The sequence below is a fragment of the Aspergillus versicolor genome (assembly GCF_001890125.1).
Source record: "Aspergillus versicolor CBS 583.65 unplaced genomic scaffold ASPVEscaffold_2, whole genome shotgun sequence".
Classification (NCBI taxonomy): Eukaryota; Fungi; Ascomycota; class Eurotiomycetes; order Eurotiales; family Aspergillaceae; genus Aspergillus; species Aspergillus versicolor.
The window spans coordinates 2,716,370-2,739,437 of record NW_024467525.1 but is presented as its reverse complement, the minus strand read 5'-3'; the positions used below and the strand labels follow the sequence as shown (position 1 = coordinate 2,739,437).

The following is a 23,068-nucleotide window of genomic DNA, read 5'->3' as shown; positions in this document are numbered from 1 at the left end:
TTTTACATATCTTTATAATATATACTGCGAATATGGCGTCACAGAAGCCAAGTTCCTTTGCGCGCATTTTGCAGTCTGAATTTGTTGCAAGTGACGAAAGCTGGACATATACGCTCCACGACCTACCCAGGCCCAAGGCTACGAGCCCCGGACGATGGGTTAAATCGTTGGAGCTGGTGTCCAACCCGAAGGCACGTAAACTAGAGCTGAGGTTCACTAAGCTGGACCCGAATCGAGCTACGAGTGCCTGTGCTTTGGACCGTTTGATACACTTTTCCTTTGCTGATTTCCGCCTGGGACAGTTTGAAGAAGGATCGTGGAAGAGCTTTACTGCCAGGGAAACAGCTGATTATCTTGTTCGGCTTCTCAAAAAAGGCATCGTTCTCAATGGTGCCTTGTACAGCTTTTATGGCCATAGTTCCAGCCAGCTGAAGTCGCGCTCTTGCTATTTACTCCGAGGATCGAAAAACGAGGTGGCGGAATTTGTAGAATCGCTTGGGGACTTCTCCAAGATCAAAACCGTGGGAAAGAAGGCGAAACGGATTGGGCTTCTCTTTTCGTCCGCCCCGGCGATAATGGACGTCCCGGATGGCCGATATGAGGACATTGACGATGTTGAAAGAGCCGGATACAATTTCACCGACGGCTGTGGGCTGATCGGGCCAAACGCAGCAAGACTATTATCCCAGAAACTGGCAATTGTTAGTCGCAACACACGCTATCATCCATCGGTCTTTCAGATTCGGTTCAAGGGCTATAAGGGGGTTGTGACCCTCGAACCCGACATGCCCAAGAGATATTGGTTTCAATTCCGACAGTCGATGCGCAAGTTCTCGGGAACTGCAAATCAGTCCTTCGCTGTGGTCGAATATTCCAAAGTAAGAGACCCAATCAAGGTTTTGAATTGGTGGCTACTTCTTTGCTGACCGGTTAGCCCTATACTTACGGCTATCTCAATGATGATATCGTGCTGCTTCTGAGCGCTCTTGGGATTCCCACCGAGGTGCTTCTCCACAAGCAAGCAACACACTTTGCCCGGTTGCGCGCATCGGTGACGGATCCTGTTTTAGCATTTAGTTTCCTGTGCTCCCTGGATCGATTCCACCAAGCTGAGCAGCTTCTTCTCAAGGGGATTGAGGAATCAACTGGTGCCCTGCGCGGCCTAGCCAGCACGGAATACAAAAAGATGCTGAACAAGCGCGAATGTCAAAAGTGTCGCATTCTTATTCCCGAGTCGAGGCTATTATTTGGTGTATGTGACCCCCGAGATGTTCTGGAGGAAGGAGAGTGTTTCCTACGAGTGACAGACGAAGGACATGGAGGACGCCCGATAACACTCAATGGGTGTGACATTCTGGTGTCGGAACCCTTGCCTTCATCCTGGAGACTTGCGAAAGCTTCGAGCAGTTGACCGGCCGCAGCTTGCACATCTAACGGACTGTATAGTCTTTTCGGTCAAGGGCGACCGGCCAGCAGCCGACCAGATGTCAGGAGGGGACCTTGATGGTGATACCTGTAAGTTGGCAATGTTATGTCTCAAGTTTTCAGCAGTATAACACCTATATATTATAATAGTCTTTGTTTGCTGGGACCCAGACCTTGTTCCCTCGACTTTGTCCGAGCCAGCACAATACCCCCCCGGTCGACAACCGGTCTCCTTGGACAAAATAACCGTGGATGACCTCATCGAGTACTTTGCGCGGTACACAAGCATAAGTCTAGGCCGTGTCAAAGCCCTCTTCTTGGACTGGGCAATACGTAATCCAGAAGGTGCTCTCAGCAGTGAGTGCCAGGAGCTGAACCGGCTGCATTCCTTATCTGTGGACGGTAACCGTATAAAGATTGATGACCGATTTACCAAACTACCACCACTCAGCGACGAGGTACGTGATTCATTCGTTCTTAATGTCCTGCATCGGGAAGCAGAGAAAGAGTCCCAGCAGGGGATCGCAGCACGAGGCGGTTGCGGGTGGGCACTGACCTCGCGCGACGTGGTTGAAGCCGTTCTGTGCCAGCCGCGCAGCTGCTCTGAATTTCGGATGATCCAACTGGTCTACGAGTGGTGTCGACGATCTGGAGAAGCCGAACTCAGCGAGCTTCTGCCATACTTCGATCCCGCGGCGCTGGGTAGAGAGGAAAAGCATTGGCTGCTACAACAGCTGCCTGCGACGACTGAGCTGCCCAGCCTGGTCATGAATGGTCTGATGAGCTCCGATATTCTTGAACAGCATGAACTGTGCCAATTCCATCTTGACTACCCCGGGATGCGCTGGAAGCGTATTTTCTCGGCTGATAACCGGCTCGCAAATTTGTTTGAAGTGCTCGACAAGTCCTTCGCCCACTTTCATCGGAAGCTGTTGGTAATGCGGATCCACGAACGTTTGAGTATTGCTGTTTATATCCCACATCTCATCAGCATCGATGAAGACGCCCTGGTGGGAAAGGATGTGCTTGTCTTTGGATTTCCTCATACACAGCATCAGGGCAACGTCCGCGATCGCATCCACATCACGGGCAGCGAGTACAGACTTAGTTTAACCCATTCGACGCTTCAGCTCTACAACCGTCATCGCCAGAATACATTCATATGGATCGGCCAGCCTGGAACCAATGATGCATCCTTTCGCCAGACCAGAGGCAGGGCAAATCGTGCCCGGCAGCGACACCAGACAAATCTGGAGGGGATAAACCACGATTGGATCGCAAGTATTGCTCTCGATCGCTTCAGTCAAAACATGCGAACCCAAATCGGCCCAGTACGACGACATGGGATTGCTGCAGCAGTAAGTATATTCATTTCTCAGGTAGCGCGGCAACTGGGCTCATCATCGAATATAGGAACTCTACGTCATCAGCAACGCCGATGTGCATTCGTTTCAAACCCTGGATATGTGGCAGCGCAGTATTGATACTCTGGAAACAATTCCACTTTTTGAGAGAACGCCCCCTCCCCTCGTAATAAGTCGCACGTCCACAGTGGACTGGTCGTCGCAGCCGCGGAAAATCTGTGCTCTAATCCGCGATGGCGACATGTCTGAACTGGACCGGATCGAAATGCAGTCGAACCTCGTCCCAGTTTTCCAATTCTGCTTTGAGCATAATGAACGTGACTTGCCTGGAAGAATCTATAACCACTATCTAGAGTCACCGAGTGCTGTCAGTAGATGGCTTGCCCCCAGGGAGCTGCTTGATGGACTACTTCAGGGCCTGCTCTACGCACCGGCAAATGTCATCTTTTTTTCACGGCTTTGTCCGTGGGAGGAAACCCTGCCGGACTTTGTATATCGATGGCTGAAGCCAAAGACCCCACACTTGCTAGAAGCTGTTTTTCAATCAGCCAGCTTCGTTGGAGACTTTGCAATACAAGCACTGTGCGCCATTGCCCGCGAAGCCAACAGCATGTCACTGGCAACCTTTCGTCTTCTGGTCGAGAAGGCCTGCCTGCTACTGGAAACACCAGGCCAAATGCTCGAGGTTTGCCTAGAATGCCTCCAGCAGACCGGCGAGCGATTGCTAAACGAATGCCCATCCGCCACAAATTATTTTATGCGCAACCTCTTTGGGATTGCAATTGACCACAGTGAGGAGGCATGGGCCGCAAGGCCGCCGCACGACGACTTATGGGTATTTCAACCAGTCGCCCTGGCACTCACATACCCTGTCTTGACTAGCAATCGCCGCATAGATGCACCGCAACTGGAACGCTTGGCGGCTGGTGATCATGTCCGGTTTGAACTGGCTCGGTACCCTGAAAACGTGTTCCTAACAGACCGTCCAGGCTTCGACGCCATGGTCGAATCATCCAAGCCAGGCATGGTCACCTTCGGCTGCCTTTCGTATCCACCTCCCTATGTTGCATCGGCTCGGTGGCGAATGAAGCACTGCGGGTCATTTGTCACCAGCAAAGCAATGCTGGACTCGCTAGTCACTTTAATGGAACAAAAGGCAGATACATGCGCTTTGTATACTCAGCTGGTGGATGACTACTGGGAACTGGGGGGTCCACATGATGGTGCAGCGTATAATTCTCGCAAAGACCTTAATGATTGCCAGAACGAAGCAGTGAAGGCGGCACTCAATTCCTCCTTGACCTGCATTTGGGGCCCACCTGGAACTGGCAAAACACAGACAGTTGCTGTGATTCTACAGGAACTGCTGCATCGGAGCCCCGAGGACCGGGTCCTTGTTACTGCCCCCAGCCATAATGCAGTGGACAACATATTGAAAAGATACTTGAGCTTTGTGGGCTCATCAGGGGTCACCCCCCTCCGAGTTACCACGAATGTAAGTGCTTTCCGAGCCCTAGCATGTTGACTTGTTCTTGCAATTGAAATTAAATCTAACGGTTTGCTTTCCCTGTAGATACATAAAGTATCCCCTGATTTGGTTCAATATACCTGCGACGGCATGGACAACAAAGAGTTCCACTTCAATTCCAACGCCAGAGCCCTCGCTATCCAGCGTATCCAGCAGGCCCGCGTAGTCTTCACAACATGTGTCGGAGCGGGACTAGGCCTTCTACGAAACGAAAAATTCCAGATAGTCCTAATTGATGAGTCGTCACAGCAGTCAGAGCCCATGTCCGTCATTCCATTAAGCAAGGGTTGTCAGCGAGCCATTCTCGTCGGAGATCATGTTCAGCTCCGCGGAACCACAGGGAACTACGCCAAAATAATGGGCATGGAAGTTTCGCTTTTTGAGCGGCTCTATGGGACGAATGGTGAGGCCACGAATCATGCCCTAACCAAGGTTATGCTCAATGTCCAGTACCGAATGCACCCGCAAATCGGCGAGTTCCCATCTCGCGAATTCTACAACGACAGGCTCAAGGCACACGCTTCTTGCCAGGATAGACCACTCCCTATGAACGGGTTCCCTTGGCCCCGGCAGCAACAACAACAACCTCTCACAGACTCCCCAGTGGCGCGGTGCATTTTTGTTCCCTGCACCGGAGCCGAGGATGCTGGGTACCAATCCAAGGGCAATACTAGTCAGGCGGAGCTCTCCAAGAAGGTTTATCAGCTGCTGATGGCAACCGAGCCAGGGCCATCGTTGTCAGTTGCAATCCTGACTCCCTACACGTGGCAAGTCAAGATACTCCGGTCCCTCCTTCCAGGCTCGGCGATGGTTTCCAGCATCGATGGATTCCAAGGCCGCGAAGCGGATGTCATTATTTTCGTGACCGTACGCTGCAACCCCCATGGCAATATTGGGTTTCTGAGCGATCTTCGGCGGCTTAATGTTGTCCTCACCAGAGCGCGCGCAGGACTCATTGTTGTTGGTTGCCCCCGGACTTTGACCCAAGATGTGCCCTCTATCCTCGACGATAAAACTTTTGACGGGACTATGAACAATACCAGTGATGGTGAGAAGGGGGTTAAGCAAGCTGTTGATACCGACAGTATTCCTGTTTGGAAGCGACTAGTAGCTTCCCTGGTAAGAGTTGAGATATCATAGAACAAATTGTCAGTGGCTTAAGGCCAGCACAATATCATATTATGCAGTATCCTCGATTTAGAGCAAGGGGGGAGACGTATTTGCGCCCCTGTGCGACAATATAGCAGACGAGCCATAGAACAGGTTGGTTTGACTACTTGATAACGTCCGTACGGCTCTAACCTATAGCAACAGGCCCAAGTAGACTTGGTAAATGCCGCATAATCCAAATCAGGCATTGGCTCGGTCAGTGCACAACCAGACAAGTGGCAGGCAGGCGTGTGCGTTACACGAATTCCATCCAGGCTGAATCTCATACATCCACCCGGCCCCGCGCTCTTCGTGTTGCTATACAATTCTGACTTCCTCCTCATACTTTGTCCACTCTTTTCGAACAATACTAGCAAAACCCCGGTTTACTTGACAATGTCGTTTAAAGGGTTTCGCGGCCCAAAGTCTCAGGGTGGCAGCGACCCGGGGGGCCGAGGACGGGGAGGTCAAGGACGGGGAGGTCAAGGACGGGCAGGTCAAGGACGGGGAGACAGAGGCCCAGGTAGTGGTCAAGACGATCGAGCTGGCCCCTCACTTTTCAGGTACTCCAGCCCATGGCATGCGTACTCGCTACCACTATAGTGAAGCTAACAAGCCCGAATTCATTCATAGCCCCGGTTACGATGCCGCTCCAGATACAGGGGTTGCTGAGATTGAGAATGGTCTCATCAAGCCCTTCACGGGGCCTAGCAGTACGCCGATAGACCCCCTGATGCCGCGGCGCCCAGGGTTCGGCACTCAAGGACGGAGGGTGGTACTGTGGGCTAATTCGTTCGCGTTGGCATTCAAGGAACATGTTCACCTCTACCGGTACAATGTCGATATCACACCTAGTACTGGTGCGGCTAATGTTCCGACTGGGAAGAAGAAGAGGCGCGTGGTCCAGCTACTCCTCGACAGCCATTTCCCTGGACACAGACTTGATATTGCGACGGATTTCAAGTCTACTCTCATAAGTGCCACGGATCTCGGGTTGGGCGAGGAAGTGTATCGGGTCCCGTATCGCGGCGATTTCGAGGACGAGCATGCGACTGGTGCACCGACTTATAATGTCCGTGTGCAATCAACGGGCATGGTGAATTTGCCTGAAATGATCAACTATCTGACATCCACCAATGCTGGTGCAATGCTAGATTCGAAGGATGTGGTCATCCAAGCTCTGAATATCATCCTTGGGCACACTCCCAAGGCAGCTCTCGATATCGCATCAATCGGCTCTAGCAAGCACTTTCGTCTCATGGGCGGTACCGGTGAGAAACTGGACATTGGCAGTGGATTATGTGCTCTTCGCGGGTTTTTCTTCAGCGTCCGTGCAGCTACTGCCCGGGCCATAGTCAACGTTCAAGTTAAAAGCGCCGCGTTCTATAATGAAGGGCCTCTGGACTTGGTGATGCGGGCGTATCTACATGACAACGGACCTAGCAAGGTTAAACTTGGCAATTTTCTCAAACGATTGTCGGTCAACGTGACTCATATCAAGATAACAAATAGACAAGGCCAGGTAGTCCCACGAGTTAAACAGATTTGCGGCTTAGCTACTCAGCAAGACGGTCACGGTGACCCAACTCCTCCAAGGGTCGGTTCATTTGGCGCCGGGCCAAAGGACGTCCTCTTTTACCTTGGCGACCCCGGCAGTACCGAAAAGTCCAAGAAGGGGAAGAAGGCTGGAAAAGATGGACCTCATACGCCTGTGCCCAAAAATGGATATATCAGTGTATACGACTTTTTCCGGCAAAGTAAGTCACCAAGGGTCAAACAAAGCTTCTACTACTAATAACGTCAAAGGGTACCAGATCACCATCAAAGACCCAAGTCTTCCAGTTATAAACACTGGCACTCGCCAGAGGCCATCCTACCTCCCCGCCCAGGTGTGCTTTGTTCTTCCCGGTCAGCCTTGGAGGGCTAAATTGAGTCCGATGCAGACCCAGAATATGATCAAGTTTGCAGTGCGCAAGCCCGCAATAAACGCACAATCTATTGTCACGTCTGGACTCCAAACTCTCGGTGTAGGGAGCGAGGGTTCTAATCTGGTGAGCCAGATAACCTCATCTGAAACGCTGTTACATACGCTGATTATCTATAGAGCACCTTTGGAATGAATTTGATTCCGAGATTACTTGCGGTGCCTGGACGTTTGTTGAATAGCCCCGAAGTCAAATATGGAGGGGACAGAATGGTAAGGCCAACGTCTGGCAGCTGGAATATGTCATCCATGAAGTTCTCCTCCGCCTCCCAATTAACGTTTTGGACCTTCTTGTGGTTATCGTATCCTGGCGGCAGGGACCCATGGAAGGACAATGTTGCCCTGAAGCCGACAGTAGATGCCTTTACCGATACTCTTCGCCAGACCGGCATTAACGTCAATAACTGTTCTCTGGGTCAGCACATAATTTTGAACGACGTGGACCGGGATATTGACACCGCCGTCAAAAAGTTTACAGCTAGCCCAAAGCCCCCCCATTTTATTCTTGTGATTCTTCCAGCGGCGGATACCACGATTTACAACCGAGTGAAGTATCTCTGCGATGTCAAGGAGGGCCTGCCAAACGTCTGCGTCGTTGCTAATAAGTTTGCAAAACCCAATAATGCCCAATACTTCTCCAATGTCGCTCTCAAGTTTAACCTCAAACTTGGCGGCCGGAACCAGCTCCTGGATGCCGCCAAACTTGGAATTGTATCCGAAGGCAAGACTATGGTAGTCGGCCTGGACGTGACGCATCCGTCTCCTGGCTCGTCTCCTGACGCACCTAGTGTGGCTGCCATTGTCGCTTCTGTGGATAAGAGTCTGGGGCAATGGCCTGCAGACTTGAGAATACAGACTGCCCGGGAGGAAATGGTGGCGAATTTGGACCTCATGCTGAGATCACGGCTGAATCTCTGGAAGAAGCATAATGGGTCGTATCCAGCCAATATCCTGGTTTATAGAGACGGTGTATCCGAAGGCCAATACAATCTGGTGCTTGAGAACGAGCTGCCGGCGCTGCGCAAGGCCTGCAAAGAGCTGTACTCGCCGGACTCCACAAAGAAGGGCATTCCCCGGTTGACAATTGTTGTTGTCGGGAAGCGTCACCATCACCGCTTCTACGCCTCGAGGGCAGAGGAGTCCGACAAGTCCACAAACCCGCGGAACGGGACAGTGGTTGACCGCGTCATCACCGAAGCACGCTACTGGGACTTCTTCCTGCAAGCACACGCGGCAATTCAAGGAACCGCTCGTCCAGCACACTACTATATTATCTTTGACGAGATCTTCCGCGACATGAAAGTCCGGAAGCCGTTCGAAAACGCAGCCGACGCCCTGGAAGACCTCACACATAATATGTGCTATCTCTTTGGGCGTGCCACTAAAGCTGTCAGCATCTGTCCGCCCGCCTACTATGCTGACCTCGTTTGTGAAAGAGCGCGGTGCTACCTGAGCAGGTTTTTCGACCCATCACCGGCAGTTAGTCCAGAGCCCAGTGTAACGGGTGGTGGTGGAGTATCGATGATCCCAGATTCCAGTCTCGTGGCCATCCACGACAGAATTCGCCATACGATGTTCTATATTTAATCTATGCTATACATAGTATGGGGTCACCACGTTGTTGTGCAACCCTATCGCTTTGTAGTTTTTCAGATTGTTCTAAACGGCTGTCCATTCATTGTCAGTCAAGCCGAACTCTTCATGCACCCGTCGACGGGTTTCCTACGCCTTAGGATAGTCATCGATACTCTCCCAGGGGATTGACGGTACGAATAGCTTGTCCCTGAGGAATATTAGATGTTTGGGCTTCATTATGTGATGGGCTTGTGGATTTAGTATGTAAGGTTACTGAAGAGGAAAGAGTTTGGCTGTGGCGGATACAAGCCTTTATATCTCTGTTGCAATTTATGACTAGTAGCCCGCCGTCATATCCAGAGAATAGTTTAATACCGCACAAAAACCTTCACCCCCGTCTTCCTCAGTCTAGCCACCAGCACGAAACTCGTCCCAACAATCGCCAACACCCCCGAGAAAACCTTGAGCCCACCCCACCCACCACCGCCATCCACAATCGCCCCATTAATCGGATTTGTAGTCAACCCGGCAACAGCAGTCGCCAGAAGCGCAATTCCCGTACGAAAGCCCAGCTCCGGCATCGGCGAGATCTGCATAATCAGCGGCGTAAGCAGGGAGACATACGCGCCAGAGAAGAAGCCGAATAACGCCGCGAACGCGATGAGGGCTGCATTGCTGGAGTCCGGGAGCCAGAGGGCTAGAATGAATATCCCAGATAGGTAGCAGACGATGATGAAGATATTGTATCTGCCGAGTTTGTCCCCGAGAAATCCGGCGAAGAGACGACCGAAGAGAGAACCTGCGTTTAATATGGGGAGGAGGTATTGCACCAGGTTTGGGGACATGCCGACGCTGATGGCCTGCGCAGGGAGATAGTTAATTGGCGCGTAGAAGCCGTAGGTGAAGATGAATAGGCCGATTATTAGCAAGACAAATTGGAGTTCTTTGAGAGGTTTGATGAGCTCAGTGAGGGTTAACTTGCGCGGTTTGGGTGGATTGTAGGGCCGAATGGTGAGGTTGGCTAGAGTCAAGAGGGCCAGCATGAGGAATGCACAGGTGCGCATTGCCCAGCCGAACCCAGCATCGCGGATTAAGTGCGTCACCAGTATTGGGAGGACGATTCCTCCAATGCTGGAGCCTGTGAATAAGATGCCAAAGGCTGCTCCGCGTTTGCGATCGAACCACCCGGCGGCGCAGGTGAGGGCTGGGCAGTTAGTAGGAGATGATATATACGACTCGGACGACATACAAGGCTGGAATATCATGGATACGCCAAAGGCAGAGCACAGTCCTTGTGAGAGGAGGATCTGGTAATATTCACGGCTTATGCTTGTCATCATGATCCCAAAGACGTGCATTATGCTCCCAGTCAGGAGAAGCCATCGCGGTCCGTAGCGATCATACAGCACTCCAACAATGGGCCCCTGCATATATTAGCACAAGTCTAAAAAGAATAGTGGAGACAGACCATGGCCATCATGAAGAATATCTCAAGCGACGGAATCCAGGAGACTGCGCTTGTAGAGTAGCTGCGCAGGAGGTCGTTTTGATAATACTCTTGGAAGACTCCAACGCCTACATAGGTAGTACCATTAGCCATCGATTCACTATAAAAGGGTGACATACTATTGAGCCAGCCAAAACTGCAGAATGAGGTGCACCAGCAACCCAGAACAACCAGCCATGCAGCAGTTCCCCCATCAGGGACACCAGTCGGCGAGGAATTGTTTGCCGTTCTCTCAACATCTGTAGATAGTGATGACTGCTTTGAGATGCTTGTCTTCTCATCTGTACCAGCTGCATCCCCCGTTTGCTCTGCGACTGTAGAATCCGGCGGCATGCTGAGTCCCTGGGTAATATGACTACAAGGAGACACAAAGCTGTTCCGCTGATAAATCTTCTAAATTAGCGTCATAATCCCCCTCATCTGGCGTAATCAGCTAATATGCACGAGCGGGGATGGATCGTGCCGACAAGCCGACGGCGCAAGGCTGAGCCTCGATTATGCCGAGAAAGCGAAAATAGCCCAATATTTAATTCATGTATCCAATCTAACCTACTAATTCTTCATACTCTTCCCGCATGAACTTCCGCAATGCCTGCAGTCCATCCACTAGAACCTGATGCTCAGGCACATATCCCATACGGACAAACCCTTTGAAGTCACTCCCATCACCAAAGCACTCACTACCTGGCACCATCATAACACCAGTCTTCGCTTGCACGCGTTTACAAAACTCGACATCATTGACCGGCCTCCCAGCTCGATCAACAAACTGCATGAACGCAGTCGTTCCTGCACGGGGTCGAGTCCATTTAACCGCCCACTCAAACTCTCGCACAAAAGCATCCACCTCCACCAAGTTTCTCTTCGCGAGATCTATATTCCGCTGCAGCAGGTTATTCACAGTGGGGGCGCTCAGCGCTGCAGTCGCAATCTGGTCATCGACCTGGCTCAATGAGATCATAGTGTAATGTCTAGCAGATGCACATTGTTCAACGATCTCGCGGCTTCGAGACGCAATCCATCCAACGCGGATTCCAGCTAGACTAAATGTCTTCGACATTGAACCGGTTACAACGACCTTGTCGTATCCGAAGGACAGTATAGAGGGCGGGTGCTGGTCGGCGTCGAGGGAGTGGAAGAGAGGCCGGTATACTTCGTCGCTGTGGATGGTGATATCATGCTGGCGTGCAATATCAACAATATCTTGCAGCAGTTCCTTGCTTAGGACGGCACCAGTGGGATTCTGTGGGTTACTGTTCCTTATCAGTACAATGTCAGCCAAGGGTCATCATGGGTGGCCTACTTGAGAACGATAACCTTGGTATTTGGCCGAATTAATCCCTTGAGCTCAGCCAAATCCACACGCCAGTTCTCGTCTTGCTTCGACTTCCACAGACTGACTTCAGCACCGAGCGACTCGGGAACGGAATACAGCTGCTGGTATGTCGGGTAGTGGCAGATAACATGGTCCCCGGGCCCAACATTGGTATACAGACTCAGGAAGTTGGCCTGAATAGCACCGTTCGTGACGAGAACATTCTCAGCTGTCAACGCCTCACTGGTGCTGTCGGAGTACAGATTCGCAATGTTCGTCCGTAGGGCGTTTGTGCCCCGAATTGCACCGTACGTCTGCTTTTGGGAAAAGTCCAGGACGTTGCCCGGTTTCTTGGAGAAAGCAGCGAGGTCATCTAGTGAAATAGAGGCACAGCATGTCTCGGCGATATTATATTTGGCATCATTCTCGTGGTCGTCCATCCACTGTTGTATGGTTAGATCTATAAAGAAGGGAAGGGAATAGACTTACACGCTCAACGGCGAACTCGGAAATCTTGACCATGGTGGTACAGAGGTGTAGAAGTAACTTGAGGAAGAGATTTATGGTCAACCCCCAAACACCCTGGGTTCGTCTGCCCTTTAAAGGCTGGTAAGCTGCTGGTTCAGGCCCCGATATCGAAGGCCACGCGGACTGTGATTGGCTGGATCGCCTACGTTGCCGAATCGGGAAATTTCTGGGTCTCTTGCCTGTCCCAAGGAAAGCACTCCAGCCAGAATATTCGGAGAATTCAGGTCCTTTTCAGGTCCTGCGTGTGTTTCTAGTAGGGGCGTTTTGTTGGGGGCTGAAGAATATTACAAAGTTCGAGACATTTCGGATGGTGGAGGTAAGTGATGTTGGCCGTCCGTTCTTCCCAGGCCATGAATTGCACTCGATATAAAAGCCTGATCAAAATAATCTTGATCTACCAAAGCATATTTTGCCTCATATAATGATATATCAGCATAAACAAGGTTTGACAGAGTGGAATCAAAACCGGCACACCCTTCCTGTACCGGACCTCGAAACTCCAAGTCCTATATGCAACCATGTAAAATACCACCCCACCCCAAGAGTTATAGCTTATAAGTTCTGGTTATCGAAATTGTGGAGGACAGGTCTCCCGCAGTGGTTTCAACACCAGCTCTGCAATGGATTTACGCAAGACGGCATCGTCCCAGCTTGGGGTTGCGCCGCTGGTAGCAAAGGTACACTCCAAGCATCTGCTTATAGCATCTACCTGGGAAGGCAGAAGGTGACACGTACTCCAGGTCGAATCAACCCAGCTCCGGGCTAATCCATATCTATCTGGAGGCATGGGCAGTCTCTTTTTGAGTAGCTCATTCTCGTAGTCCTCAATCGTTCTCCAGTGCTCAATTTCGAGGAGCAGTATCCCCAATTCAAGCATATACTGTCGCACATTGCTGGTTTCGTGTGCGGCTGCTAGCCCAGTCGAGCTAAGGAACCTTTTCTCGACGAATGCTTCGGGGACGAGTGAAAAGTCGATGGTTGAAGCTTTCACTGAGTTTCTGGAGAATCGCACGGTGCTGCTTGTCAAGGGGAGACGAAGCCAGGGAGTAGTAACCAGTTGTAGTAAGGAGGACACAGCCGTAAAGGAAAGTGATCTCTTATGATTTGGCAGCCACGGTACTCCTCGCTCATCTTCCAGCAGTTGCTTCAATGATACAAAGCCATCGGGGTTGACGGTGAGATGCATTCTGTTGAAAAGGTTCGCATCATGCAAATGATAGTACATCAGACATATTGGATCCGACAGCTGCAAGTCCAGTACAATACCCCCATCCCTCGCTCGTCTTATAGATTTGCACAGGTCATCCATCGCAGTTCGCGGCGGACCTACACTCCTTGGTGGTGTAGGGGGCCTAATGACAACCCTTTTCTGGGGGTGATTCTGTTGGGACCTATGGTATTATCAGTGGCCATTCCACTCCCAAGCTTATAGGTATCTTACTGCTCCTGTATGCAATTATCAGGGTCTTTTACTGTTATATCCGCTTTGTATGAGTCTGCTGGGTCTGTAGTGGGCGTATCTGTAGAAAACAACACTGTAAACTCGAAATCGTCCAGTTTATTGGTGGCTCTTCTTTCCATGAGGTTGGAACGGCTATAGAGGAACAGTCTCGCCTCGTGATATGAGTGGCATTTGCTGGGATATGCAGCTGACACGGCGCAATACAGGCGCCTTGCATAGTCTCGAACAGTGTTTAGCGAGGATGTGAGTCTCGCGGTCTGCCGTGAAGAAGAGGGCAGCGTAACCTGCACCCGCTGAGCAGTCATGCTTTCACTTATCCTCTGCAAGGTTGTTGTGGCTGTTTCGAGTTCTTGTATCTGTCTGGAAATCTCATCCCTCCCGATACGAAACCTGATCTTCTTTGGCAGCGGCGACTGTCTGTATGTGGTAACGAGGCTCTTGAGGTCCTAATGTCAAACCACCGTCTATGTCAGCGAATATTCTCACTCATTCACAGATTGGCTTACGGAAACTTCTTCCAATCCTTTAATACTCCCAAATATTCGAGTCAGCACCATATGGCAACCCTCAACGGCCTCGAAATATATGCTGCAGTCCGGCCCCAGATAGTCCCGAACAGCTTCTGCCACTGCGGCGTCCCCAAAGAGAGAAGGATTCGACTGAATGATTGATTCATCAACCTCCACGCCGGCACCCTTCAAGGTTAGTTTGATATCATTTAACAGAAGGTAATGCTGAAATTTAAGCGAATGGATCAGCCGCAGCACAAACGGCTCCTTCTTTCTGAAATCGATGCGTATTTGCCTTGCACGGTACTGCTCTATCAACACCACGGTGATTGGAATTGCGCCTAGAACAACGCCAGCAACCTCGAGTCCGCTCATTGTGCTGCAACCTGCAGTGACACAGGTATTCGGAGTCAAGATGACGAAGCCGCTGTCCATATGATGGCCGAAGTCCCTCCTCGATGCGGGGTATTCCAGCCTTGCAGTTATGGCTTGTACCCTGCTGCCACTGGCGAATAATATCACGGTGTATACAAGGCTGATCACCTCATCTCGCTGGTGCCCCTCCTTTAAGCTGAAGCAGTGATTCTTCTGATCACTGATGGCCTTATTATCGACCACAAGTATGGAAACGGATCAAGGATACACCTCGCTCGAGCAGGCGGGTCGGGCAGTACTGGCTCAATTTTCAGCCCTGCCAAAGACTTCCGATCCTGTCTACGAGAGAAAACTCACAAACGAGTTTCAAAGATTCGAGTCATGGGCATCGAACTTGGGGCTTTATCACACCGGGCACAGTTCTCTTGACTATAGGTTTCGAGACTCCCCTATTCTGTTTGACTATACCGTGGGCCTCCTCAAAGACTTCGAGGCCACTCTGATAGCCCGTGAGTTTTGGTTTCCATACCTATTTACGGTGCTGACTGGTATAAGTGGCGAATGTGACAGGAGAGGCATCACCCTCATATAATGACGACATGGCTATAGACGAGGAATCGGATGGCATGTCTGTCAGCGACGACGAATCTGAGGAAGATCTTTCTTCATACCAAGATGAGTCCCCGGAAAATGACTATCTAGTGAATTTAACCTTAGCTATTGATAGGCTATACGCGTTATCGTTTAGGGTTCGGAATCCCAGGATGCGAACGGGTCTTTCAAAAGCTCAGTACTACACTGAAATCGATGAGCAATCCGGAGTCGATCTCATCGAGGCATACTGGGAACGAGATTCTTACCACATTACTGAACTCTTCCAAAGCTGGAGGCCCAACACGGAGATAGAAGATGACGTTCATTTCCTTATACAACGACTTGCCACTGCCAACATGCACCGGAGGCAACAGTTCAAGTATTGGGAGCAGCGCAGAGCTAAATATGAATATTATCATCGGGCCGCAGTAGCTCAACTGGTGGGCGCGAGGACAATAAACGACAATCTACCAATCGACAATCTCCCAATCGATAGTCCATCGCAACCTCGTCTAGAGGCACATATTCAGCAATCTGAGCCCTCAACTGCTACCAACTTGGACGCAGCCAGACTCCGTGATACCGAGTCTATAATATCAACAGTTAGCTTCTTTTCGGTGGATGACAACACTCTTGAACCGCTCAAAATCCCTTCAGCCCCAAATATAGCCCCCGACAAGCCAGAATTCGAGTGTCCATATTGCTTCACCATGTGTGCGCGGTCTACTTTGAAACCACAAGCATGGAGGTAACTGCTGACAGGCATGGCCAAGAAGCTTCCCAAGTTATCAGCCACTAATTAGTATCAGGAGACATCTTCTACGTGACTTACGGCCGTATATATGCACATTTCCATTTTGCAAACACGAAGACCAACTATATGACACCTTTAGTGAGTGGGCTGCGCACGAGGTGTCTATCCATGGCCTCCAGGTCGAATCCCCACGGCGCTGTCCAGTCTGTCTATATGAAAATGCAGACAACCACCACATTGCGTCTCATCTACAGCGTATAGCTTGCTTTTCGCTTCCACGGATGAATGATGACACTACTGGCAGTTTAAATACAATGGGGCGCACGGAGAGCCGTAACACTGGAGCTATAGACTCGGACACTGACTCTGAAGAGTTCGTCGCCGATGATGAATGGGCAGAAAATACAAAGACTATTCACCTCAACCTGGCCGGTTATCCTCTGTTGCCAGTACAGGTGCGTCCAAGTGACGCCATCGAGGAAGTTTTAGCAACCCGCCTGGCAGGAACTTATAATCTAGATCCCTCGATTGAGTTTCGATTTTCCGATCCAAACGGGAACCCGATACCTCTTGATTATGACAATCTATACGACCAAATGGCGGTCAATGTCCAAAAATCTCAAGCTATCCCCGTTGACTCGGCGGACCTTCCGGCCGAGACCTTCAATGAAGCAGGGCAATCCCAAATAAAGGTCATCCCTGAACAATTAAGCTGATACATCAATAGCGCCCAGTAGTCCTAGACTCCCGTCAGTATTATCTAGTATTTCATTCGATTCTATCTGTTGACATTCAACAGGCTACCGTGTCCAACCTCAATGGTATTTCAGTGTCGGCAGAGTAAGCAAAAATACCCAATTACGCGCATATTTCAAGCGCATGTTCTATCGGCCATATACTGATGTATATCCTTTAGGTCTTTGCGATTCTATGGCACGAAAACCATGGAGTTCAAACCGGTGCTGATTCTACTAGAGTAGCACTTTCCGGTTCAACTTATATAGGTAGATACAATGAGCCGATTCACAGCAGTATCCGTCGTATGGTAGTTTTCAGAGTGTCTGGCCATAGTTCCTTCTGCTTGTAAGTTAGAAACGTGCCCTATAATATTTCTGTACTGATTTCATTGCAGCCCAATATCAACTTATAGGGGCCGAGGCGTTGCAAAGCCCGGTGTCGACCCTTACAAGCATGCCATCATCTACCTTCGGGGTACACAACCTGTCCAGAGACGCAATGAGCCCCGTATGGTCAAAGACCCTATAGAGATGGTAGCAGACAGTCCGGAGCAAACAGTGAACCCAATGTCTAGGCTGGACTTTGGCCAGATTCATACAGTCGAGCATAACGTTAAGGTTTTTCCTATAGGCCGTGTTGCACGCGAGTCGATGACTAGATTTATTCAGTATACACGCGACGAGATGGACAGATTGGTATAACAATCTTGTTTTTAACCTGGGGTGTGTCTGATATTATTGATGGATGATCTTCGTCAATGCACTGGCCTAACGATTTGTATTTGGGTGCCTGTGGACCTGAAAATCTATAGATTATCGTGACGAAGTGAGAAATATTCTCCATTGTGGAACAGTATTCCCTTTCTCGTGGACCATGCATAGTCGTGGTTCTTGGCCGGAGAAAAGTTTCCTAATTTGAATTTTAGGGTTAGAGCGTGGGATGGAGACAACCAGAACAGTCTGGGCAGGAAATAAACCTCCGACAATGAACTGCCACTCGTTTCCCTTTTCATTGTCTTTGGAAATAATCTCCCGGCCTTCATACATCAGTCTACATCAATGGCGGGGATCATGCATCGAGATAGGGACCCCTCAACGAACCCAAAAGCTATAAAGAACCCCAGAATGCCTCCTGTATTCAACCAATTCATCTCTCAAACAATTGTCTTCTTTCTTATTTATCCCAATCATGGCCCCCAAGAAGCTCCAAGTCGGCGCCGCTGGCCTCGGCCGCATGGGCAAACGCCATGCCCTCAACTTCCTCAACCGTGCTCCTCGGTCACAACTGGTTGCTGCATTCTCTCCTGACCCAGAGGAGATCCAATGGGCCAAGCAGAACCTCGAGCCTTACGGTGTAACCCTGTACACCAAGTACGAGGACATGATCCAGCACCCCGGTCTGCAAGCCGTTGTCATCGGGACCGCGACCTCTGTCCACGCAGAAGAGGCAATCAAAGCCATGGAGAAGAACCTGCACGTCCTCTGCGAGAAGCCCTTAAGCATCAACCTTGACATTGTAAGCTCCCCATTCCCTACCCCGAACTCTAACTAACTTCTCAGTGCAACGAAGTCGTAGCAGCAGCAAAACAACGCCCACACCTCAAAGTAATGTGCGGTTTCTCGCGCCGCTTCGACGAGTCCTACCGCGCCGCATACCGCAAGGTCGAGAACGGACTCATCGGGCGTCCCTCAGTCCTGCGCTCCCAGACCTGCGACAAGCACGACCCGTCCGGGTTCTACGTCGAGTACGCGAGCTGGTCTGGCGGCGTCTTTGTGGACATGGCTGTTCACGACATCGACCTGACGCTTTGGTTCTTCGGGTCTGATGTCGTTCCTAAATCTATCTCCGCGTACGGGATCACGGCTGTCACGCCTGACTTGAAGAAATATAACGACTTTGACAATGCGGTGGGTATTGTGGAGTTCCATAACGGGAAGATCGCGTACTACTACTGCTCGCGCATGATGGCGCATGGACAGGAGGACGTTACTGAGATTATCGGGACAGAAGGGAAACTCTCTGTTAACTTGAACCCGCAGAGTGACTTGGTGAACTATTACCACGCTGGTGGGATTACTCGTGAAGTTCCGCCTCATTACTGGGGACGGTTCGAGCAGGCGTTTGTTAAGGAGACGAATGAGTTTGTGGACTCGTGTCTTGATGATACGCCACTGCCTATGAAGCTGAGCAATGCGGTCAAGGCTGTCCAGATTGGAGCTTGGTTGCAGGAATCGCTGGTTAGTGGGAAGCAACTGCGGTTTGATGAGACTGGCAGGAGAGTTGAGGCTGCCAAAATATAGACTGTTTAGTGTAGCTTGAATTGAAGCTTTTATGAGAATAACCCGTCACTCTGACACTGAATAATTAAATGCTTAATATATTCGGGATGATATGAAAGGCCGTGGACTTTTATATGTTCAGTTAGAACGACCAAGTTATCAACTATAAGCCGGCTGTCGGTATGGAATAGGAGGACGTTCTGCTAGGCGCGTTCTACAGAGTATTTCTCAAGCAGAACACCGTGGACTGCTCTGACTTGTGAGGTGAATCAGACTTTGACAACGAGGAATTGATTCAGTATACCCAAACTAAGGGGCTTCCATGTTCTCAAGTCCGCTGCCCACCATCTCCAGTCTCCACCCCGGTAAACCTGCTGTTATTCTGGTAGGGGCCAAATCGTCTTCCAAGACCACAATGACGCTCCTAAGTTGCGCAATAATGTCAATCTCTTCTACAATATCAGGCTCAGCTGCTTCCACTACTCTCGGCATCCTGCGCCTTGTTGGGTTTGGGAGTCCAGCCTGACTGAAAGTAGATATCGACGGCGCTCCGCCCCAGGGGAATACGAGGTCGGAGCCATTGAGCAACTGCCACTACGAAGATTGCGGAAGATCTCATGCAAGCCAAGTCGCCAAGTCTAGATCCAAGAGACTCAGCCTGGCCGATAATTATATCTTCATGGGGGCTGACACCCTTGGAAGCTCTCACCAGGTATATAAATCTGGTCATGGACGGTTCAGTTCGAGCATCAACAACATATCAACTTGTCAACTTATCACTCATCAAATCTTCAACTTCATATTCCACGATGCACTTCTCAAAGATCCTCCCCGTCACCCTCTTCGCTGCCCTGGCAGTCGCCGCCCCTGCCCCCCAGGGCGCCTCTGTCCCCGTCTCGCAAATCAAACAGTTCTCCGAAAATGTCCAATCCTTCGCTGGCACCACGGAGAGCGAGTTCAACAAAGTCAAGGGCCAGCAAGAGTCTCTTGCTAACGCCTGGCAAGGCCAGGGAGCTGTAAGTCTTAATTGTCTTGTACCTCTGATACGCCCTTACTCATAGCCAGCAGCAAGTCCTAGGACAGGCCTTCGACAAGTTTGCGAAGTCTGTAAACGAAGTTAATTCTGTTGCATCCAAGCTTGCCTCCGACCTTGAAACATTGTCAAGGACCTAGTAAGTCTCCGCGGCGGCTCGGTTGATAAGTTCAGGTCTAACATCCAACAGCGACGAGGCGGAGCAAGCGAGCTCGATTAGGTTTGACTAGACAGCATGTCTATTGGATAAGGCGAGGGTCAGACTTGGGGTTCTGAGGCTGTTGGCAGATAGATTTTGTGGCTACTATTAAAACTATTCATGATATTACACAATCTCTCATGAGATCTCTACGAGACCAGTTAATGCAAGAATCAATGCTACGAGATATGCATCGTTGCCAGTATATTGATTAATACAGCAGCCAAACCCGAGGCCAATAGAACGGTTAGACGGTGTATGTCACTTCTTTAACATAGGTATGTGAGATATGCAATTCCCTTTGTATCAATCCCTCTATATAAATATACTACGGCCACCCCCACGAGTGCTTCAACCGCTCTCTATAATCCCCCACAGGCCAGCCATGGTGAAAGTCCAACTCATCCAGCAGTTCCATCAGCGCAATCTGCTCTGTTTTATCATCAAAATGCTCCCCACAAACCACAATCCCAAGCAACGCCGTCGTCAACGAAGGCGGATTCTGCCTGTTATACACAGCAATCCCACAAAGCCTCAAAACCGCCGCCCTCAACTCCTCGCTCAGCGCACGCATACTCTCCTTCCGCCCAAGGCCCAGCTTCGGTATGTCCGGGTCATACACCGCAAGTAAGATCCGCGCAAGCTCGATATGCTGCACACCCGCAACATGGATATTCGTCAGGTAGCATATCTCAGGGAATACCTCGCCCTGGCGCCGATCGGGTTCGCGCACATAGATCGGCTCGAAACCGGAAGGGAGGGAATCGATCCATTTTTGGGAGAGGTATTTCAGCTGCGCCCAGCGTTGTTTTGTTTGTGGTTGCGACTGCGATTGCGTGGAGTTGGAGTGGGGCGTGTGCGTGGGCGTGGAATGTGCTGTGTTGCCGTAACAGAATTCCAGAATGTCGGCGCAGAAAATCACCAGCCGCGCGGTCCAGAGGCCGTCTTCGCCGGGCGTGAATGAGCGGAAGATGTCGCAGCGGGATAGTGACATGCTGAATGGTCGTTGCTTGAGAAAGGCTGAGTATACTTCTTGTCGGAAGGCGACCCAGAACGCGGCCTGGCGGAGGCTGGATATGTACCACCGTGACTCGAGAGAGGCATTTCCAAATACATTCGAGGAGGGAGAACTATATATTTCACCAGGCGATGTTGATAGTTCACCCGTCGCTGTTAAGGAGGGTTGAGAACTGGCCGCCATGTTCGGTATCTGAGCCTCGATAAACATATTCAGCACGCGGAGAAACACTTCGTCGTCCTTTTGCTCATCCTGCAACGGATAGTCAATCTCCTCGTAGAACCGGAGAATAATCGCTGCTGCCAGCAGGTCCTCGTTCCCTGTTTGCTCAGGGTTCGCTCCCAGCTCCAGCAGATCCTGGATACATTTACTATGGTAGTGCAGGGCAGTTTCGTCGGTCAAGTTATGTAGTATACGCCCGCCATATTTAACTGCGCCAGACTCCGTCCTGTACTTTGGTACGCGGGTGAGGTGTCTAGCTGACGCCGCGAGGATCGCATTCATCAGTGGTGGACAGCTTCTCGCGCGCTGGGGAACGACCTGGTGGAAGTGTCGCTCGGGGTCGCAGAGATCGAGCCACATGCTCAGATGGTCGATGTAGTATCCCAGCAGACAGAACTCGAGTGTGTTGTAGCGAGGCGATGTGCTGTCTGGTTTAACTAGCCCGCGCAGTATGAAACTGCCTGGCAGGACGTCGCTCGATGTATATGAACTGTGCAGGCGACCAGAGGGCGGTATAGTCTGTATATTCAGATTTACATCGGTCGGCGTCGGGATATTGTTATGCAAAGACGTAGACGTCACTGACGCCGTTCCATCATACTCCCGCCCGATCGAGGGATATTCATCATTGTCATCTTCTTTATAGAGTGCCGTCAATTCGGCGGTTTCATCAACATAAACCAGTTTCCCTGCGGATATCAGACACGGTCATGACCATAGAATGAAACTTACTATGCCGTTTCGTCTTGACCTGGGAACCGGAAGCAGCATCTTCTGTATTATTTAATTTGGCAATTTTGCTAGAAACATCGTTGAATCGAATGGCCGTTCTTGTCTGGGTGCAGGCAACCTGGTCCTTTTGGCATTGCTTACAGGTTTCCGTACCCAGCTGAGTATGAACTGGCTCGCATTTTACATGTTTCCTCGTACTAGACGTCAGTATTAATCAGTCCATTTCGGTACAGGGGACTTATTTGCAGTGATCGCAGGTTGTGGTTTTGCGCTTGCGGGTCACGTTGGCGTTGGCAGCGGGGACTGGCAGAGATTGATTTTGTCCAGGACTGCTGGAGTAGGTGGCTCCGCTGAAGTTCATATTATCAATGTGAATAAATGGTGTACTTATGAACAGCCAGGATACAGCAGAGAAGAGAAGAGGCGAGGTCGCAGTGCGGGGAATACTTCTCCGTGTGGGGAAAATCTCCAGATCCTGCGGGCCATATTGCTAAATAAGTCAGATTAGTATTACTTAGCATCGAATCGTCTCTTCTTTCTGGCCCTTGCAACTGCTATCCATGGAAGGTAACCCAGGTTGTTATGCCAGCCATCTGCTGAATGCTGTGTACCTGGCAAGCAGTCCATTAGAAATTCAGATGGTTATATGAAGAGATGTCCGACCTGAGGATTGCCCTTTCTTTGCGCTCTCAAATAAGGTCTCAACTTATCTACTCTTTTTTATCGCGTGTATATTCTCTATTAGCAACTGAAATGTCAGCTAATCTGCTGTCGAATC

The 23,068-nt window shown here is 50.4% G+C and overlaps 9 protein-coding genes across 9 annotated transcripts; 5 read left to right on the top strand and 4 right to left on the bottom strand.

Moving 5' to 3' along the window:
- Nucleotides 1–32: 32 nt before the first annotated feature.
- ASPVEDRAFT_60064 (uncharacterized protein) lies at nucleotides 33–5,518 on the top strand (the record flags this gene model as incomplete). The annotated part of the gene is made up of 7 exons (XM_040815513.1): nucleotides 33–878; nucleotides 935–1,346; nucleotides 1,387–1,515; nucleotides 1,576–2,783; nucleotides 2,839–4,284; nucleotides 4,363–5,436; nucleotides 5,471–5,518. The coding sequence occupies 7 exons, from the start codon at nucleotides 33–35 to the stop codon at nucleotides 5,516–5,518; spliced, it is 5,163 nt and encodes a 1,720-aa protein (XP_040664586.1).
- Nucleotides 5,519–5,862: 344 nt separating this feature from the next.
- ASPVEDRAFT_60063 (uncharacterized protein) lies at nucleotides 5,863–9,037 on the top strand (the record flags this gene model as incomplete). The annotated part of the gene is made up of 4 exons (XM_040815512.1): nucleotides 5,863–6,029; nucleotides 6,100–7,223; nucleotides 7,273–7,517; nucleotides 7,571–9,037. The coding sequence occupies 4 exons, from the start codon at nucleotides 5,863–5,865 to the stop codon at nucleotides 9,035–9,037; spliced, it is 3,003 nt and encodes a 1,000-aa protein (XP_040664585.1).
- Nucleotides 9,038–9,265: 228 nt separating this feature from the next.
- On the bottom strand, nucleotides 9,266–10,906 carry ASPVEDRAFT_162355 (MCT family MFS transporter). The gene is made up of 4 exons (XM_040808598.1): nucleotides 10,652–10,906; nucleotides 10,494–10,600; nucleotides 10,275–10,449; nucleotides 9,266–10,229 (listed from the first exon to the last, which is right to left on the bottom strand). The coding sequence occupies exons 1-4, from the start codon at nucleotides 10,863–10,865 to the stop codon at nucleotides 9,394–9,396; spliced, it is 1,332 nt and encodes a 443-aa protein (XP_040664584.1). The 5' UTR covers nucleotides 10,866–10,906; the 3' UTR covers nucleotides 9,266–9,393.
- A 170-nt stretch (nucleotides 10,907–11,076) lies between these two features.
- ASPVEDRAFT_80451 (putative aminotransferase) lies at nucleotides 11,077–12,369 on the bottom strand (the record flags this gene model as incomplete). The annotated part of the gene is made up of 3 exons (XM_040816867.1): nucleotides 11,077–11,785; nucleotides 11,836–12,290; nucleotides 12,337–12,369. The coding sequence occupies 3 exons, from the start codon at nucleotides 12,367–12,369 to the stop codon at nucleotides 11,077–11,079; spliced, it is 1,197 nt and encodes a 398-aa protein (XP_040664583.1).
- A 571-nt stretch (nucleotides 12,370–12,940) lies between these two features.
- On the bottom strand, nucleotides 12,941–14,721 carry ASPVEDRAFT_80450 (uncharacterized protein; the record flags this gene model as incomplete). The annotated part of the gene is made up of 3 exons (XM_040816866.1): nucleotides 12,941–13,766; nucleotides 13,817–14,283; nucleotides 14,344–14,721. The coding sequence occupies 3 exons, from the start codon at nucleotides 14,719–14,721 to the stop codon at nucleotides 12,941–12,943; spliced, it is 1,671 nt and encodes a 556-aa protein (XP_040664582.1).
- A 247-nt stretch (nucleotides 14,722–14,968) lies between these two features.
- Nucleotides 14,969–17,508, top strand: ASPVEDRAFT_80449 (uncharacterized protein; the record flags this gene model as incomplete). The annotated part of the gene is made up of 7 exons (XM_040816865.1): nucleotides 14,969–15,230; nucleotides 15,277–16,063; nucleotides 16,125–16,761; nucleotides 16,797–16,818; nucleotides 16,869–16,909; nucleotides 16,986–17,152; nucleotides 17,202–17,508. The coding sequence occupies 7 exons, from the start codon at nucleotides 14,969–14,971 to the stop codon at nucleotides 17,506–17,508; spliced, it is 2,223 nt and encodes a 740-aa protein (XP_040664581.1).
- A 487-nt stretch (nucleotides 17,509–17,995) lies between these two features.
- On the top strand, nucleotides 17,996–19,130 carry ASPVEDRAFT_162349 (putative NAD binding Rossmann fold oxidoreductase; the record flags this gene model as incomplete). Its single annotated transcript, XM_040808597.1, has 2 exons — nucleotides 17,996–18,322; nucleotides 18,367–19,130. The coding sequence occupies 2 exons, from the start codon at nucleotides 17,996–17,998 to the stop codon at nucleotides 19,105–19,107; spliced, it is 1,068 nt and encodes a 355-aa protein (XP_040664580.1). The 3' UTR covers nucleotides 19,108–19,130.
- A 765-nt stretch (nucleotides 19,131–19,895) lies between these two features.
- On the top strand, nucleotides 19,896–20,349 carry ASPVEDRAFT_80447 (WXG100 family type VII secretion target; the record flags this gene model as incomplete). The annotated part of the gene is made up of 3 exons (XM_040816864.1): nucleotides 19,896–20,102; nucleotides 20,155–20,258; nucleotides 20,310–20,349. 3 exons carry the CDS (start codon nucleotides 19,896–19,898, stop codon nucleotides 20,347–20,349), a joined length of 351 nt encoding a protein of 116 aa, XP_040664579.1.
- A 168-nt stretch (nucleotides 20,350–20,517) lies between these two features.
- Nucleotides 20,518–22,703, bottom strand: ASPVEDRAFT_162347 (Zn(II)2Cys6 transcription factor). The gene is made up of 3 exons (XM_040808596.1): nucleotides 22,533–22,703; nucleotides 22,291–22,484; nucleotides 20,518–22,247 (listed from the first exon to the last, which is right to left on the bottom strand). The coding sequence occupies exons 1-3, from the start codon at nucleotides 22,649–22,651 to the stop codon at nucleotides 20,647–20,649; spliced, it is 1,914 nt and encodes a 637-aa protein (XP_040664578.1). The 5' UTR covers nucleotides 22,652–22,703; the 3' UTR covers nucleotides 20,518–20,646.
- Between the last annotated feature and the right edge of the window lie 365 nt (nucleotides 22,704–23,068).

Coding starts and splice junctions, on each gene's coding strand:
- ASPVEDRAFT_162355 (XM_040808598.1), bottom strand. CDS start 10,865: ATGCCGCCGGATTCTACAGTCGCAGAGCAAACGGGGGATGCAGCTGGT. Junction 10,601..10,651: donor CAGTTTTGGCTGGCTCAATA/GTATGTCACCCT, acceptor CTACCTATGTAG/GCGTTGGAGTCTTCCAAGAG. Junction 10,230..10,274: donor ATCCATGATATTCCAGCCTT/GTATGTCGTCCG, acceptor CTAACTGCCCAG/CCCTCACCTGCGCCGCCGGG.
- ASPVEDRAFT_162347 (XM_040808596.1), bottom strand. CDS start 22,651: ATGAACTTCAGCGGAGCCACCTACTCCAGCAGTCCTGGACAAAATCAA. Junction 22,485..22,532: donor ACAACCTGCGATCACTGCAA/ATAAGTCCCCTG, acceptor GACGTCTAGTAC/GAGGAAACATGTAAAATGCG. Junction 22,248..22,290: donor GGTCAAGACGAAACGGCATA/GTAAGTTTCATT, acceptor TGATATCCGCAG/GGAAACTGGTTTATGTTGAT.